This window comes from Polyergus mexicanus, unplaced genomic scaffold, assembly GCF_030449975.1.
Source record: "Polyergus mexicanus isolate NDT 795.1 unplaced genomic scaffold, iyPolMexi1.0 SCAF_7, whole genome shotgun sequence".
In the NCBI taxonomy this organism is placed as follows: domain Eukaryota; kingdom Metazoa; phylum Arthropoda; class Insecta; order Hymenoptera; family Formicidae; genus Polyergus; species Polyergus mexicanus.
In genome coordinates, this window is record NW_027223327.1 from 5504209 (window position 1) to 5522804 (window position 18596).

At 50.7% G+C, this 18596-nt stretch overlaps 1 protein-coding gene across 1 annotated transcript; it reads left to right on the top strand.

Annotated features, from left to right (window-relative positions):
• The first annotated feature begins 1328 nt into the window (after positions 1-1328).
• On the top strand, positions 1329-5254 carry LOC138934935 (uncharacterized). The gene is made up of 2 exons (XM_070299090.1): positions 1329-2584; positions 2677-5254. Exons 1-2 carry the CDS (start codon positions 1329-1331, stop codon positions 5252-5254), a joined length of 3834 nt encoding a protein of 1277 aa, XP_070155191.1.
• Positions 5255-18596: the final 13342 nt, after the last annotated feature.

The window sequence follows — 18596 nt, forward strand, 5'->3', positions numbered from 1 at the left end:
CGAGCATTCGATTCTGCGTAATATGTCCGTCCGAAATCGAAGCATGTCTGCGTTGTATTAAGTGCACGTTAGTCTTAAGTTGCGTAGTAATAATTTCGCGGTAATAGCGGGCGATAATATCGCCGTTGGCGAGGCAATATCGAGAATTGATGTGGTTTTGCACCCGAATTATAGAAGAACGTAATATTCAATTTCTTCGCAGTGCGAGGCGTAATTCAAGCCGAGCGGACATTCCGGCTGATCTAACGGGTTGGTCTCGGCGTACGCCTTACGGGGTTTCGCGCCCCGCGTCTAACACCCAGTCTCGCAGCCGCGTTTCTTTTACGGCAGCCGTATATCCGCGTGGTTTATCATTACTATTCTCGAGGAGCTGCGGCTCCCGCTATTATAATAAATCTGTTAACCTCTTTGTTTAATTGGCGAGTTTCTTTTCAGTTGTGTTTGTCGTTTCCGTAATTGTCGCCTCTTGCATAAATTATCGCGTTCGATCAACACTCGCCCTGCCCCTCTACCGTTAGGCGAGCTAGCCAGCCCGTGGCGAATTCCGACAACTTGCTTTTGCGTTTACCTCGCGTTTATTTCGCGTGTTTCGTGAATTGATACGTGAAAGATCGTATCTGGCGCCCAAGTTCGATTCTCGCGATTATCTCTCGGATCTCGTCACGGTACGCGCGGAACTCCTAACATCCCGTTCCCACCTGGCGCGTGGACCCCTTTTTCTCCGTTTTCCCGTTTTTGTCAACGACCATTCCGCTTCTCCCCTTCGGCGAATTAGCTCCTGTTCGTCGACGCAATTTACACCCGCGCAACGGAGAGAACGAGTCGGCGGCCGCGTTTATCGCTCAGCCGCGAGACGGTAGAAAAGTCGTCGCAAAAATTTGGCGCCCAACGTGGGGCCACGTTGACTATTTTGGAGGAGCGCAGGAGGCGCTTGGCTTTGGGGAAATTTCGGTTAAGATTAGGCTTCGCGAGGAACGGTCTGGTCGGAATTTTCTTTTTCCCTGAATAAAAGAAATCCCCGATCGTGAAAGGTATTTCATCGTTCGTATTTTATATGTTTGGTCCACGAAAATAACATAACATATTTCGGTCTTCGAAAGTAACATGAAATATTTATTGGGGAAAGGTTAATAAATTTCGTCGCGAATATAAATTCGAAATTAACCGTTGCGAGAGGTTCGAAAACAAGGCTCTCATATCTTCGTGTAATATTATCGTTCCTTTGTTCGAGATATCGTTTTTGTCCTTTTGGGGTATTCGCTGTGTTATTTTCGTTGTGTAAAGGTCGCGTGTGTTTACGTTTGGAATAGGAAAGTCGAGAAGACCGTATGAGTCGTGTAGATCCCGAGGACGAGTGGGTTTTCGTATTAAAGCACGAACAACTTATCGACGAATTAAATAGGCGGAGACTTCCAACCGAAGGAAGTTATTCGATTTTAACCGCTCGATTATTGCGTCGCGTGCGGGGTGACCGTACCGGAATTCGATTATCTTTCGCGGAAGGAGAAGACGAAATGTCGAATCACGACCATCTGGAGCTCCCTCCGGAGGAGCCGGTTCGTCCGGATAGCCCCATGGCGGATCGAGGGTCGCGGGAATCGTCGCAATCTCCTCGTACTCCGCGTTCGGCCGGACACCAATCGTCGCGCGGGACACCGGAAAATTCCGCGATGACCGCGTATAATGTCATGCGGAAATGGAATTTGAAATTTTCGGGAACTCGAGGGGAAGATGCCGAGACGTTTTTAATGCGAATTGAGGAAGGTCGCGATTTAGTGCCGGTCGCGGATGAGGACATTCTCCGCTGTTTGCCATTCTTTTTGTCCGGTATCGCGCTACATTGGTTCCGCGGTAAGCGCAACCGCTTAACTACGTGGGCGACTTTTAAATCCGCGTGGCGTACGCGCTTCGGGGACCCCGATTTCCAATTCGCTCTTCGCGACGAGGTAATAAGGCGAACTCAGGGGGAACAAGAATCCGTGGCGGATTATATCACATGTCTACGGGCAATGTTCGATCGGTTGGCACCACCCTGGAGCGACGCCGAGCAAGTTAGCTACGCGTTCCGCAATTTGTTGCCGCGCTTGCAAATCGCCATGCGCCGGGACGAGGTGGAGGATCTCGACGCGTTGGAGGACGTGGCGACTCGCGTGGAAGGCAGCCACCAATTAGCGCACCGCTATCGAGCGCCGCCGACACCCGAAAAATCATTATTTCCCGATTTAGCGTATCGATCTCCGCGAAATGCTAGTCGCCACGCGAATCGGCACGATACAATCGCCGCGCTGAATACCTCCGCCAGCTCCACAGATTCGGGGGCCGGATCGCGAAAAGAGAAGCGACGAAGGGACCGCGCCGCGAACACTTCGACGTCTGAAGCGGGATCAACGGCTTCGAGTTCGTCATCGACACGATCCACGCCAAAGGGAACCCGACCGTCGCGCATCTCTACAGTAAAATGTTGGAATTGTGATGACATTGGTCATCTATCGCGAGATTGTGAGGCCGCGCCGCGAAGGCATTGTTATCGCTGCGGTCGCGCCGAAGTAACCTTACGCACGTGCCCCGACTGTACGGGAAACGGGTAGAGGAGTCGATTCGCGGGGGAAACCCGACTCCTATTTTAAGCAAACCCCCTATTCGTGTCGTGTCAAATAAGTGTGAATTTTCGTATAGTGCATTTGGTTGTCGTGATGAATCGTCGTTATTGTTTTTACGAGTCGGAATATTAGGGAAGGAAGTCCTTGCGTTATTGGATTCAGGATCGAGTCGTACGTTTCTCGGACCATCCACGGTCGACTTGGTGAAAGAATTAGAGTTACGGTTTAGAAGTTCGGACGGCAAACGCGTAACAACGGCTACGGGTCAAACCACTCGAATAAAGGGGGAGATCGAAATTCCCATTACGCTCCGTCATCAGGTAAAATCATTAAAAGTCTATGCGTTACCAACTTTGGCGTTACCGTGTATAATCGGAGTAGATTTCCTGTCGGTATTTGGAATTGGCGTAAATTTCGCGACAAAGAGGTGGTATTTTTCGGAAAACCCGATGATGGAATACGAGTTCGATGCGGGACGGGGGGATCCGTCGCTCCGCGTAAATGCCTCGCAAAGCGAGGGCGCGCCGACAAGAAGAGCCGCCGTGAAGACGGAAGGAATCTTGCTGGGGCCGAATCGGCCGCCTACGGCGGATAACCGAACACATTTGCCGAAAATCGCGAATAAGCGCGGACGGCCGCGAACTCGTAACTCGTGTAGAAATTCGCCTATCTGTTGCGGATTGGTGGAGATATCGGCTACGGAAGAGCGTCGGTTGAAGAGTTTTCTCGAATCGGAAATCGTGGGAGATCCGAACAAGCCCGGCGTGACAGATTTAACGCAACACCGGATAGATGTCGGAAACCACGCGCCTATTAAACAGCGTTACTACCCGGTGTCGCCAAAAATTCAAGAAGCAATTTACGCGGAAGTAGACAAAATGTTAGAAGCGGGAATAATAGAGCCGTCGAAAAGCGAATGGTCTAGCCCGGTCGTGATGGTTAAGAAATCGAATGGCACGTATCGTTTTTGTCTCGATTTTCGAAGGTTGAATAGTGTGTCGAAAAAGGACGCGTATCCACTGCCTTACATGAACGCGATCCTAGATAAATTGCGAGCTGCCCGATACATTTCGACTATCGACCTCAGTCAAGCCTACTTCCAAGTTCCGTTAGAAAATAATAGTCGCGAGCTAACCGCGTTTACGGTACCGGGCAAAGGGTTATTTCATTTCACGAGAATGCCGTTTGGTCTCATAGGAGCACCGGCGACTTTTCAACGTTTGCTTGACCGCTTGATAGGACCCGAAATGGAACCGCATGCCTTTGCTTATTTGGACGATATTGTTATCGTGACTAGGACGTTTGAAGAGCATCTCGTTTGGTTGAAGCGCGTGTTAGATAGAATAAAAGAAGCCGGTCTAACTATTAATCCCGAAAAGAGCAAATTCTGTCGATCTCAGGTTAAGTATCTCGGATTCTTGGTACAACAGGAGGGGTTGAAGGTCGATCCCGATAAAACCGAGCCGATTGTTGAGTACCCGCCGCCGAAGAATATTAAGCAATTACGACGTTTTATCGGCATGGCGTCATGGTACCGGAGATTCATACCACAATGTGCAACGAAATTAGAACCGTTAACGCGTCTCCTCCGGAAGAACTACTCTTGGGAGTGGGGGGATGACCAAAAATTGGCATTCGAGGCGGTAAAATCGTGCATTACCTCGCCACCTACGTTGTCGTGTCCAAAATTCGAGTTACCGTTCGTCCTTCAAACAGACGCGAGTTCGGTCGGTTTAGGCGCCGTATTAACTCAAGAATCAGAAGGCGTTGAACACGTTATCGCATTTGCAAGCCGCGCATTGTCGGAGGCGGAAAAGAAATATTCTACGACCGAACAGGAATGTTTAGCGGTAGTATGGGCGATTCGAAAATTCAGACCCTATTTAGAAGGCTATAAGTTTCGAGTCATTACCGACCATAGCTGTTTGAGATGGTTGCATAATTTAAAAAATCCGACAGGTCGGTTGGCGAGATGGGCTCTCGAGTTATTGGAATACGATTACGTAATTGAACACCGCAAAGGAGCGCTACACCATGTTCCCGATGCGTTATCGCGAGTTTATGAGTCCGCCGAGGAACTGTGTGCCGTCGCGATTACGGGCGACGAATGGTACGATACACGCGTGCGAAATGTCGAAAATGAGCCACGAAAATATCCGGGATGGAGAATCGAGAACGATCAGCTGTATTTCCGGAAACCGAATCCGGTTATATCACAGATAGTAGACGATTTGGAGCAATGGAAGCGTGTGCTTCCGAAAAAGTCGCGTCTTGACGTTATTCGAGCGAGCCATGATACCCCTCAGGCGGGTCATTTAGGCACCGAGAAAACGTATCAGCGCGTTGCGAAACAATATTATTGGCCGCGTATGTTTAGGGAAGTCGCGAATTATACCCGTCGTTGCGATACTTGCCAACGAACTAAAGTCGAACAGAACGTGCCCGCTGGCTTAATGGGGCGGAGAAAGGTCGAAACACCGTGGACAGTGGTAGCCGCGGATATTATGGGCCCTTTTCCCGTCTCTCGGAGTGGATTCGCGTACCTTTTGGTTTTGCAGGATCTATTTACGAAATGGGTCGAATGTTGCCCGCTCCGAAAGGCCAATGGTAGAAAGATCCGAGAAGCTATAGACGATTTAATTATTAATCGATAGGGAGCACCTCGCGTAATGTTGACCGATAACGGGACAGAATTTATCAATCGAGAATTAAAAGCTTTCGCGGAAGAGCATGGTATCGCGCACGTAACAGTACCGCCGTATCACCCTCAAGCGAATCCCGTAGAGCGAGTGAATCGCATATTAAAAACAATGATTACGGCGTTTATCGAGCAAGATCATCGAGATTGGGATTTACATTTGTCGGAATTTCGATTCGCGTACAACACTGCGTATCATACGTCCTTGCAGGCTACGCCCGCCTTTTTAAATTTTGGTAGGGAACCGCCGTCAGTAAGCTCCCGGCGGGAGGGGCCGGAGCCCGAGATCGAAATCGAGCAAGCGGCGACCGCGAAATGGAAGGAGCGAATGGAGCGAATCCAAGCGTTGCAAGACTGGGTGGTAGAAAATCTAGAGGCCGCTCATCAAAGACAGGCACGATATTATAATTTGCGTAGGCGCGATAGGCGTTTTGTCGTCGGCGATCAGGTATTGAAGCGACAGCATGTATTGTCATCCGCAGCGCATGCCATCTCAGCGAAACTCGCCACGAAGTTCCATGGACCGTTTAGGATCGCGAAGGTCTTGTCACCTGTTGTGTACGAGATTGCGGACCAGGAGGATAGCGTACTAGGAAAAATTCATGTTAAGGACTTGAAACCCTACATTGTCTAATCTAATCCGTAGGTTGTATATTGAGAGTTAGCGCTGCCACTAAAGAGAGAGAAAAAAAAAAAAAAAAAAATGTTTTTTTTTTCCTTCGGATAGCAAGGGTAGCCGATACCTCGTTCGACCCGGCACTTGGGGCCGAGATTATTAGTTTCTTTTCATTATAAGTTAGCGACTCAATTACGCTGTGAAAAGTTTGTTTGCGTACCCCGTTATGTACGGCGTTTGGGCGAAAGAAATAAAAGGGCCCGGTTTGCTTGTGGCAATGTTATCGTAATATTTCCTACGCGCCCCGTTTTTCCCCGTCAGGGCGACCGTTTGCGAACGTTTGCGAACGCTAACCACCGACGACCCGGCGAGTGCAGTTGATGTCCCGGCTGCAGAGAGACGAAAATCGGCGTTCAATATCGTCAGCGAGTTGTCGCGTTGGTCTTATTGTCTCGAATGGATAGAGTGTGAATTGTCCGCTTTGTGTTTTGGCCTTTACTCTGGAGGTTCCGATTGCTCTCCGACGCCCGGCTTGAGAGTTGGGAAAATCGGAATAGTGGCGGCGGAGGGTGATCGATGCCGGTGCGGTTTCTCTGGGGAGTGGGGGGTGTGACGTTGCCGTCTCGCGCGCGTCCGCCGAGTCCCTCTCCGATCGAAAAGCGCGGATTAAAAGGCCGCGCCAGTCGAATCATTGCGAGAACCGTACCGTTACCTCCAGAGAGGCGTCATTAATTGAGATTTCGAGCTTAATATTAATTTAGTTTATGCTTTTCTTTCGTATGAATAATTCATTTGGGAGCCTCATCGGCGAAGGAGCGGAGAGTCGCTGAAACGTCACGGAAACTACGATCGCCAATCAAGGAAGATCTTAGAGGGGCAAGGAGCCAGCAATTTGGAAATCCAAATTATCTAACGGCCAAGCTAGCTACGTCACGACGGGATCAGGACCCGCACACGTGATGCGCGACGCACGGGACAGTGAGAAAATCCTCGCGCAAGGGCTCAGGCCCGTGCGGATACGGCCCCCGCGGAGGGACTGCAATCCTGCACCCGATGGCGTGACGCGGCCCCGGAAGAGACGGAAAGAAAGGTGGCAGCGATGTTTCCGGCCAAGCCGTTCGCCTTAGACCTCGCGACGGCCCCGCGGAACGGGCCCCAGCGAATTATTATTCGTAATACCGGGGGCGCGCGCATCCCCGTTACGACCGTGAGCGCGCCGCCCGCCGGCTACAACGCGTGATAACGCGTGATTGGTCGCGATAATACGCACCCCGTGTGCGCAGCCCCAGCCGGCCCACAGGTATCGATTCTGGATCGCGACGATCCAGGAAGAGACTGGCGTGAGCTTGCGTGCGAGCAACAGCGTAATCGAGAGGACCGTTTGTGGCGAGAACAATTGCGAGATCGTTGCTGCGTGAACGAGCGGAGAGGATCCCGGCGATCGACGGCGAAGAATTGTGAGCGCCAGAGGACTTCGTCGACCCCTGACCGTCCCGACGGGAGGAAGAGTACCGGTGAGGTTACCCTCCGCCATATTCGCCACTCGCGATTGCGCCCGGAATCGTTTCGTTCTGTCGTCGTCGCCGTGAATTCGTACTTTGGTGTACGGGCTAAGCCCGATTCTTTAGTGTAGATTTTCGCGTCACGGCCACGTCGTCAAGCGATTCGGGCCCCGGAGCCTCGAAAGTATCGGTTTCCGCGGATCGAGGCATTACCTCGCGTTTTTAAGAAACCGTGTGTCGTCTCTCTGGAGATTCGGATTCCGTAGATTATATTTGCGTTGGGTCTCGCACGTCTAGCGTTTAAGACTCGTTGGTACTGTATGTCGGTCGTCTGAGTGTGAGTGTGTTTCGCGTCAATTTGTTATATTCTCTTTGTCTCTCGTTTGTGAATCTTCGCGTCGAAACTGTGCGTACACGCCCGATACATCTGTCTTTCGCGATTATTATACGGGTTACGTGAGAGTGTGAATCGCGTAAATTCGACGTATCGTGTCGGCTGTAAAGCACCGCGTCTCGAAATTGTGAGCGCGTTTTGGTGAGACTTTCCTCGCGATTCTTGCATGAATTGCGTGCGTGTGTGTGCCGAGCATTCGATTCTGCGTAATATGTCCGTCCGAAATCGAAGCATGTCTGCGTTGTATTAAGTGCACGTTAGTCTTAAGTTGCGTAGTAATAATTTCGCGGTAATAGCGGGCGATAATATCGCCGTTGGCGAGGCAATATCGAGAATTGATGTGGTTTTGCACCCGAATTATAGAAGAACGTAATATTCAATTTCTTCGCAGTGCGAGGCGTAATTCAAGCCGAGCGGACATTCCGGCTGATCTAACGGGTTGGTCTCGGCGTACGCCTTACGGGGTTTCGCGCCCCGCGTCTAACACCCAGTCTCGCAGCCGCGTTTCTTTTACGGCAGCCGTATATCCGCGTGGTTTATCATTACTATTCTCGAGGAGCTGCGGCTCCCGCTATTATAATAAATCTGTTAACCTCTTTGTTTAATTGGCGAGTTTCTTTTCAGTTGTGTTTGTCGTTTCCGTAATTGTCGCCTCTTGCATAAATTATCGCGTTCGATCAACACTCGCCCTGCCCCTCTACCGTTAGGCGAGCTAGCCAGCCCGTGGCGAATTCCGACAACTTGCTTTTGCGTTTACCTCGCGTTTATTTCGCGTGTTTCGTGAATTGATACGTGAAAGATCGTATCTGGCGCCCAAGTTCGATTCTCGCGATTATCTCTCGGATCTCGTCACGGTACGCGCGGAACTCCTAACATCCCGTTCCCACCTGGCGCGTGGACCCCTTTTTCTCCGTTTTCCCGTTTTTGTCAACGACCATTCCGCTTCTCCCCTTCGGCGAATTAGCTCCTGTTCGTCGACGCAATTTACACCCGCGCAACGGAGAGAACGAGTCGGCGGCCGCGTTTATCGCTCAGCCGCGAGATGGTAGAAAAGTCGTCGCAATATATATATATATATATATATATAGTGTGTGTGTGCGTGCGTGTGCGTTTGCGCGCGCGCGCACGCGCGTGTGTGTGTTACAGTAAATGTGTACTAATTTGATAAAAGTAAATGTATTCACAAACAACGGAATTTAAACTTCTAGCAGTAGAAGCATACATTTTCTACTATAATGTATTGTAGCAAATGTATACATTGTCTAGTAAATGAATACATTTATCAGAAATAAACATTTCTATATTTAGGTGATACTTTTGCTGAAATCTTATCGTAAATGCATACATTGACTAGTAAGTACATACACTTACTAAATTTACGCTTTTACTATATTATATATATATATAGTATGATGTAGCTTTTCGTAGTTTTGTTTTGATTGCTTGTAATGGACAATAAATGTCATTGTACAAACATGCTTTGAGAATAAAAAATTAATTTCCCAAAAATATAAATAGATGATTGTTGATATTTTCATAACATTTCACAGGATTCTAATAGCGGAGAAAATTATAGTAAACTCTCGCTTAAAAGAATCTCGTGCTTTGTTAATCAATTCTTTTCTAGTGCTCCATGACAGATCTGCTGTGCAAATTACTATAGATGCGTAGAATATGTGGCTCTCAGTTCTGTTATATCTGAAATAGGCGTTTAAAAATATTAATAAATAGCATAATATATTAGAATTTCATATACAGAATAACTTTAGTAGAAATATTATCAAATCTCATGAGTATATCATATTATTATATTATATTATAGTATACGTACGTACAGTTTATTTGTAACGATGCATCCCTCCACCGTTACTCGGCCGTCGATCCGCCGGAAGTCCGCCGCCCGACAAACACCGGTCGGGCATAATGCGGAGGCGCCGAGCGCCCATTTTTAAGAGATAATAAACGTTCCAATTTGTAACTGCCGTTAAGCCGCGTGTTTACCCGAAACCGTCGCCGCGCTCGGGTAACCGTACCGACCGTTCCCGAAACCACCCGAGTCGCGTGCAGCGGTTCACCGTTAAATAATATGCCTTAAACATTAAGGCATATTACGCACGCGCACCCGCCGGAAAAGCGGTATAAATAGGGCACGTTTTACATCTCAGGACCAGATCTTCCGCAACCGCCAGAGTCTGTAAGACGTCTGGAAATCCGCTACAATCCTATAACCGCTCAAAGAGAGAGAAAACGGGGTTGGGAGTACCCAGCCTCCGCCGAAAGTTTTCGACGCCTCGAACAATCCGTCCACCTAAGTGCAACAGCGATCAACCAGTGGTAGGGAGTTCCCTGCCATTGACGGATGTTCCCGTCGGCCGTTGCACTCCTGAATTCCACGGACAGGCTATCCCGGACGAAACGACCACATGCTAGTTTCGAACGGACAGTAATTCCGCGACCGCCATTTACGAAATTGGACTCGCCATTAATACGGCGCGCTAAGTCCCGCTCAGGGGGAGGATCTAATCCTGCCGCGACATCGATCAACGCAACCGAATCGATACAGGCGCGTCTAAGGACCGCCCATCGGCCCGACCGAAATTATCGCCCGATAGTTAGCGGCCTCTGCCGAAATCACGATCCGCTAGCGTAATCGATATTATATCGAACCGCCGAGATCGCGCTCCGCGCCGCGCATACGTGCATGTAATTCGGATGCACCGCGACCGACACGACCGCACCGCTGACCGATTCCGCATCTCACACATACACGAGTGCATCTTGCCGCACACACATCGTCATTCGCATCACATACATACTTTCGATACCTTGTAACATCATACTTCTACATTATACGTTCGCGCACGCACTCGCTCGCCTATCGTCTCACTCACACACAAGTACACACGCTCACACACATACAGCGTTTATACACATACACTCACTCTGTATACACACATACTTACACGCAATAAATTATATTTTACCTCACGTTGCTTTTGTTCGTCTCTCGATACTCTTTCACGAGCCTCGGATTCCGACTGAGTTATCCACGACCGCCTCGCGAAAGCGGTTTATTACATATTAAATAGCAGATTACCCTAAGGCTACGGAAACAGCAACTTGTATTATAAATGACTTCTTTCACAACACTGATGGAGATATCGATATTTTCATAACATTTCACAAGATTCTAATAACGGAGAAAATTTTAATAAACTCTCGCTTAAAAGAATCTCGTATTTTGTTAATGAATTCTTTTTTAGTGCTCGATGACAGGTCTGCTGTGCAAATTATTATGGATGTATAGCATACATGGCTCTCAGTTCTTTTATATCTGAAATAGGTGTTAAAAAATGTTAATAAATAGCATAATATATTAGAATTTCATACACAAAATTCTTTCACGGAACTGATGGAGATATTGCACAAAATACCATGATATGCTATCTATAACAAAGATATGATTCATCACTGAAAATAAGAAAGATCTATTACTTCTTGGACTATTGCTAGGAATATCATTAAACTGCATTCTTGTCTTATTTCGAAGTATTTGAATACACAATACTTACTGAAGTTGTGATGTATCTAATTGAAGCTCAAAGAAGAATTTATCTCATATGAAAATTACAATTAATTTAACTTTATATTTAACTGATGTTTTCTTACTTCCTGATTACATTACGTTGTGTCTGTTACGTGTGCAATGACACTGACCGGAAAAAAAGATTTGGAGAATTTACAGTCAAGTTTGACTCTTTAAAAATAAAAAATTAATTATTACACTGTGTCATTACGAGAGGTTAGGAAATCTGTCATAATAACTATGTCCAAGGCATAGATACAAAATGGTATAATAAAATTATTAATTATTATTTATGGACAGCATGTACCATATAAAAAGTAGAAATATGTTTATAATTATAAGCTTTTTCATCTTCTTTTTCTAATTATAAGCGATTACAGCAAATCTGACAGCAAGAAATCACAGTTGTAACAGCTTTTTCTTAAATATATCAATAGTCAGAATGTATGAATATTCAGATGCGATACGCTTGATCGAAATCTGCGCAAAAGAAATGTGTGTAAAAGAAATGTGCGCAAAAGAAATGTGCGCGAAAGAACTATGCGCAAAAGAAATGTGCGCGAAAGAAATGTGCGCGAAAGAAATGTGCGCGAAAGAACTGTGCGCGAAAGAACTGTGCGCGAAAGAAACGTGCGCGAAAGAAATGTACGCGAAAGAAATGTGCGCGAAAGAACTGTGTGCAAACGAACTGTGTGTAAACGAACAGTAACAAACGTTTATTTACCAAATAAAATTAATAATAAATGTCAAAAAATTTCAAAATTATACATGCTACATGCGTGTGTATGTATTTTAAATTATACAAAAATATGTGTTGTGTCCAAAAGCAACGTGTCCAATTAAACGCAAATAAAATGTGTCTAAACGAACCGTACGCAATTAAAATGTGTCCAATTGAACGGTGCGCAACTTTATGTGTCTAATATCACAGTATGCGATTGCAACGTGTCTAATTGTACTGTGCGCAAGTGAGCCTCTCCCGTCGACCAGAGGGAGCGCTCCCCTCCCTCGCGCAACCTCACCTCCAGCGAACCGGAGAGGAAGGCCGCCACGTCCTCGTTCGTCGGAGAACCGCCAATCCGCCTGGCCACAACTCCCCGCAGAGACGCCCACGCGAGCGTCCTGACCGTCGCGTCGCCAGCCGTAAGCATACGGAAGATGTGCGCGACGGACAGGACGTCCGCGAGGTCAGCTAGCGGAAGTAGTCCACAACCCCCGCGTTTCGGGGAGAGATAGACCACCTCCGCGCTGGCTCTCTGCAGGAGATTGAGCCAGGCCTTGGCTTTGCGGCGGATCTCCAAGTCCGCCGCCTTGAGAGGACGTTTCTCCACTGTGGCCCCCCGCAGCAGAAAGTCCATCCGTGGCAGGATGTTAGTCGTCACAACCTCCAGTTTCTGCCACGGAGCAAGGAGGGATTGGTCAACCGCGTGAAGATCCTCGAGGAGGCCCCCGATAGTCGCGAATGGAGTTTGGTCGACCGAGCAACCCGTCGGGATACCAAGGTGGTGATACGGCTCACCGCATGCAAGGGGATGGACGGGCTGTCCCTGGATTTCGAAGGTCGTCGGTAGAACCCTGCTGCCTGCTCCTGCACCGATGTGCAGGGTGGCACATTTAGCAAGGTTGAACCGCAACCCCACCGACGATGCTCCGTCCTCTGCAACAACCAGAAGCCGCTGCATTCCCTCAGGCGTATTGGCAACGAATGCAATGTCGTCTGCATACGCTAAAATGCTAAAGCGTGAATAGATCGAACCCCGCATCGACGTCGGTAACTGCGCGCAGTACCAAGTCGATAGCGAGGTCAAATATTATCGGGCTCAGCGGACAACCTTGCCGTATCCCCGAGCAAACAGGGATGGGGGCGGATTGCCATGTACGAACGATCGTACCCCGCGGCACCCCGGAGCGAACGAGAGCGCGGCGGATCATCGCGTGCGGGACCGAACCAAACGCGTTGGAAAGGTCCAGCCATGCGACGACCGCCTGCCGCCTAGTCTTCCGCGCATCAGTCAGGATCTCCTGCAGGACAAAATTATGCTCGAAGCAACCCTCGTCCCGCAGGAATCCCTTCTGAGCCGGACTGAGCTTGTTGTTGTTGACCGCCCAGTCGGTCAGACGATCGGCAACGAGCGCGGCGAAAAGTTTGGGGGTAGTGTCCCCCAGCGCGAAAGGGCGCCAGTTGTCCAACATTTCCCGGTCGCCTTTTTTGTACACCAATATGGTGTTGGAGGTCTTCCAGAACGCTGGGACCGCCTCGAGCCGATAACACGCGTTGAACATCGCGGTGAGGAGCCGCACTCCCGGATCCGCCCCACGAAGATCGCGGTAAGTGACACCGTCGGAATCCGGCGCAGAGTTCGTCATACGCCAGAGCCGACGGTCCACCTCCAACTCCGTGAAGGGATCCAGAAGCGCGGACTCCTCCGCATCGGCCAAGGGGTCAGCGCGCTCCACCTCCGCGCCCGGATCGTCCAGGTGTTCCCCGCCGCAGTATAGTCTTTCAAAGTACGCCTGAACCCGCTGTTTCGGCACTTGGCACGATTCAGCGGGCCCCTGCAGCACTTCTCGGACAGCCTTGCGACGGTTCGCCCTGTACAGAGCCTGCAGACACGTAGCTTCGCGCACCCAGCCCCCGCGTCCTTTTCCCGACTGCTGCTGAGGACCGGCCGGTGCCGGCCCCCTTCTGTCGCCGTCTTGCGCCGGCACTCTCCCCTCACCCCGACACGCTCGCACTCCACGCGACCGATCCGGGCGGTCACGGGCACCGGGAGCACCCCCGCCAACCACCCTTCCTCCCCGAAGAAGTTGGCGACAGCAGCCGCTATCTCCTCCAGGTCCGCAATCGATGCGACGGCTTCCGCACGCCCGACCAGCGCGTCACGAGCAGCCATTCGTTGCCGCCTGTGCTGCCTCGCGACAGCAGCAGGGGCCGGTTGGGCACCGGACGGCCGGCCGGGCGGGAGGTTAGCACGCCGCGGGCCTCGGTGATGCTCCCCGCTCCCGCCTCTAGAGACCGGCGGTGCCTCGTCGCTCGCTCCAGGACCGCCGGTTACGGGCGCGCCCCGCCGACGACCCATCACCCCACGGACATGTACCTGGGCACTCGGATGTCCCGCGATGCCTTCTTCAGCACGCTCTCCCGGTGCTCCCTCCGCGCTGATCCTCGGATGTGGGATGTCCACAGCGGCCTCTCGAACAGATCGGACCAATGTCCGCTGAAGGACGATCGAACATGGTCGTACGTTATACGATAATGTATTCGCCGGCGTTTGTGGCGGATGACCGGGCGTCCGCCTCAGCCCTACCGGCACCGGACTGTCATCCTCGCTGAAGTCGCCGCTCCACCGCCTCCTCGCCCTTCGCCCCACGTGCCTCCTCCACCTGAGTCCCCCTCGTCCTCCGATGGTGATGAGGGAGGCGCCGCTCCAGGTTGCCGCTGCTCCTCCTGCCCGGATGACGTGGGAGTGATGTGGAGGCGCATCCTGTTGACCACCTCGCCCGGTGACACCTCCGGGATGGTCGAAAGAGGGGAGGGTCGTGATGGTGTGACCCTCCCCGCGGGGTACCCCGTGGACATCACGGGGGACCCGCATGTCAACGTTGTCACCGTTTGGGTGGTCAACGTAGCGGATCCGAACGTCTCAGGCAACGATGGCGGTGTTCTTAAATCCATGACTCCCGCGCACACGCCGCAGATGGAAGGCGGCGTGGCGGGGGTCATCTGGGGGGGTCCCTCGTTGTGGGGTCGGCGTCCTCGCCGGACCCCTCGCCCCCCCCAGAAGCCTGCAGCGTCAGCGCGGCACTACTAGACTATCCGGCTCCGCGCAATATCAAACAAATACATAGATTTTTGGGCATGTCGTCTTGGTATCGTCGGTTTATACCACAGTTCGCAACCATTAGCGAACCGATAACCCAGCTTTTGAAAAAGGGTCAGCGCTGGAAGTGGGGGGATACACAGTGTCGCGCTTTTGAGAAAATTCGATCGCACTTAGTTACCGCACCTACGTTATCGTGTCCGGATTTTAACGTTCCGTTTGTTTTGCAGACAGACGCGAGTTTGGTGGGAATAGAAGCCGTGTTAACCCAAAAGATAGATGGGACCGAACATGTCATAGCTTTCGCGAGTCGAGCTCTAGCAGACCTCGAGAAAAGGTACTCGGTTACTGAACAAGAGTGTTTAGCGGTCGTATGGGCCATTAAGAAGTTTAGGCCGTATTTAGAGGGATATAAATTTACGGTCGTGACGGACCACAATAGCTTACGTTGGCTACATAATCTTAAAAATCCGACGGGCAGACTCGCGAGATGGGCTCTAGAACTCCTAGAGTATGATTATGAAATAGTCCATCGTAAAGGTGCATTGCATCACGTACCGGATGCGTTATCACGTATGTATGAGAATGACACCGAGGTGAAAATAATGGTTGCCGTAGAGGCGGACATTATCGCGAATACGACCGACGCTTGGTATCTTAAGCGTGCGGAGAGGTCTCAAACGGACCTCGACGTTTTACAGATTGGCGAATAATAGATAATCAATTATATTATATTATTGCAGGCCCAAAGCTATTGTATCGGATATTGTGGAGGACTTAGATCGATGGAAACAGGTACTACCGAAAGAATTGAGGGAAACGGCGCTTAGAGAGGCGACCCACCGCAGTCGGGACATTTAGGGGTGGAGAAGACGTTCCACCGACTAGCAGTCACGTATTATTGGCCGAATATGTTTCGGGATACCGCGAAGTACGTTAGGCAATGCGACGTTTGCCAGCGTACCAAGGTCGAGCAAGCCAACCCGGCGGGTCTCATGGGTCACCGCATCGTGGAAGGCCCATGGACCATGGTGGCTGCCGACATAATGGGTCCGTTTCCGAAAAGCAAGGCTGGTTTTGTGTACGTTTTAGTAGTGCAAGATCTGTTCACAAAGTGGATGAAATGTTTTGCATTAAGGGCCGCTAACGGCGAGAAAATTTGTGAGGCTTTGAGAGAAGTCATCTCGCGTTGGGGTACGCCAAAATTTTTGCTGACGGATAACGGCACGGAATTCGCAAATCAGACGTTGCGAGCGTTCTCGGAAGAACACAGGATAACCCACACGATGATTCCGCCATACCATCCGCAGGCTAATCCAGTAGAGCGCGTCAATCGGGTTTTGAAGACCATGATAGTTGCCTTTTTGGAGAGAGATCATAGGGAATGGGATGAGCATTTGCGAGATTTTCGATTCGCGTATAACACCGCTCACCATTCATCTATCGGCACGTCACCGGCGCTTTTAAATCTCGGACGGGAGCCAACGCCGATAAACTCGATACGCAAGCGATGCGCGAACATCGATGAGGTCGAACAACGCGATCCGGCGGAATGGTCCGAGAGAATGCGAAAAATGCAATCTTTGCACGATTGGGTGAAGGAAAATCTCGAGCCTATCAGAAGCAGTCCACTTATTATAATTCGAGACGTCGCGATATTGTATTTAATGTTGGAGACCCAGTGCTGAAACGGCAACATGTGTTGTCATCTGCGACACATAATATTACGGCCAAGTTGGCACCGAAATTACGGCCCCTTTAGGATTAATAAGATATTATCGAATGCGGTGTACGAGCTTGCGGCTTTGGGGGAAAATAGTATGAATAAAGCGCACGTAAAGGATCTCAAATCCTACCACCTTTCACACCCTAAGTAGCTACCGATACGTACGTTGGGAAAGAGAATGGCCGAACCAGAATGGCTCGCTTTCAGGGCCCGATACGCCGATTTGTTCGCCCAGATTCGCCGCTTATACCCCGGCCTCTGGGAGGAACTGGGAGAGCTCCTCCGACTCCGCGAGCAGCGGATATATACCATGCGGGGAACGCGCGTTACGGAGTTCCCGACCACCAGGGACCAGGAGGCCCAAACGGGATCACACAACCCGTTTGAGAATCTCATGAGGGGGCAAGGCTGCATTGGAACCAGAGACTGCGAGGCTCAGGCTACCGCCACCTCGCGGACGGTGGGCGTTCAAACGGGCGGGCCGGGATTGGTGGCCGAAACGATAGGGGGGAGCGGACCCACCCCGTCAGCGCACAGAGGATGAGGCCGAGGCCTTATACCGGGACTTCGGTCCCTCAGACCGGGCAAGGTTCAGCCGGTCGGATCTTCGTGTGTGTAGCCCCTCACTCGCACCGTGGGAACCTCCCCGCGGACGCCCTCGCCGCCACGATCCAGGAGATCCCCACGCCAGAGGTCCGTCGCGGAGTGGTCACCCGTCCGGAGGGCCGCAGCTAGCCGATCACCAGTGAGACGACTCGAAAGAGAAGCTGACTGATGTTGGAATTGTCGATCAACCGGACACCGCTATACCAGTTGCCCCGAACCCCGCAGCCGCCGCTGGTGCTACGGATGCGGCAAGGAGAATGTGACCATGAGGACCTGCCCGGAGTGCGGACCCAGATGGTTGGACTTGGGTCCGTATCACCCCGCTAGGGGCCACTTAGGCAAGCAACAGCCCTAATGGCTGTCGCGATTTGGGAGTCCTCCCCCTCTCTCCTCGTTATCGGACCTACAGTGATGTAGACGGAGCGAAAATATAGGAGATCGAGGAGGAGGTACAAAAGGATCTGTGTTAGATTATTCCACTCAGCCTCCCTTCCTTTTTTTTGAGATCATTAAAAGAATAAGAAAACGGAATGCCGACGGGGGATACTCAAGTCGAGGAGTCTTGGGAGTTGTTGGTTCCCTCCAGGGATGCAATTGCATATTGATGGGAAGAAGTTGTTTTCTTGTGTTGTTGTTTCTTTAGAAGTAAGGACGTGACGTTGTTGAAGAGAGAGAGCCAGGACGGAGGCTCGAATGTTTTTTTTTAAGCTCTGATTGATGATTGGAGGGAAGTTGGTGGCTGTCGACGCTCGTCGCCAGCCAAGACTTCCTCGGTCCTCTCTTGGGAAGGGGGAGTTGTGACGTGACGTTTTTGGGACGTCCGTCACAAGGGCCGAATGGCCTGATCGGGGGTGGTTTTTCGGGGGCCTGCGTTCTCTCGATTTAGAGAGAGAGCGGCCCTATCGTCAGATCGACAAGATGTGACGTTTGTGGGTAATAGTTACCGAAAATGTAAGCTCGAGATGAGCCCGTGAATTGGTTGTCGGCACGAGGTCGAACGGCGGGATCCCATCCGGCGGAAGAGGAGGAAGAGAGAAGAGTGACGGC

Coding starts and splice junctions, on each gene's coding strand:
- LOC138934935 (XM_070299090.1), top strand. CDS start 1,329: ATGAGTCGTGTAGATCCCGAGGACGAGTGGGTTTTCGTATTAAAGCAC. Junction 2,585..2,676: donor CCCGACTGTACGGGAAACGG/GTAGAGGAGTCG, acceptor ATTTTCGTATAG/TGCATTTGGTTGTCGTGATG.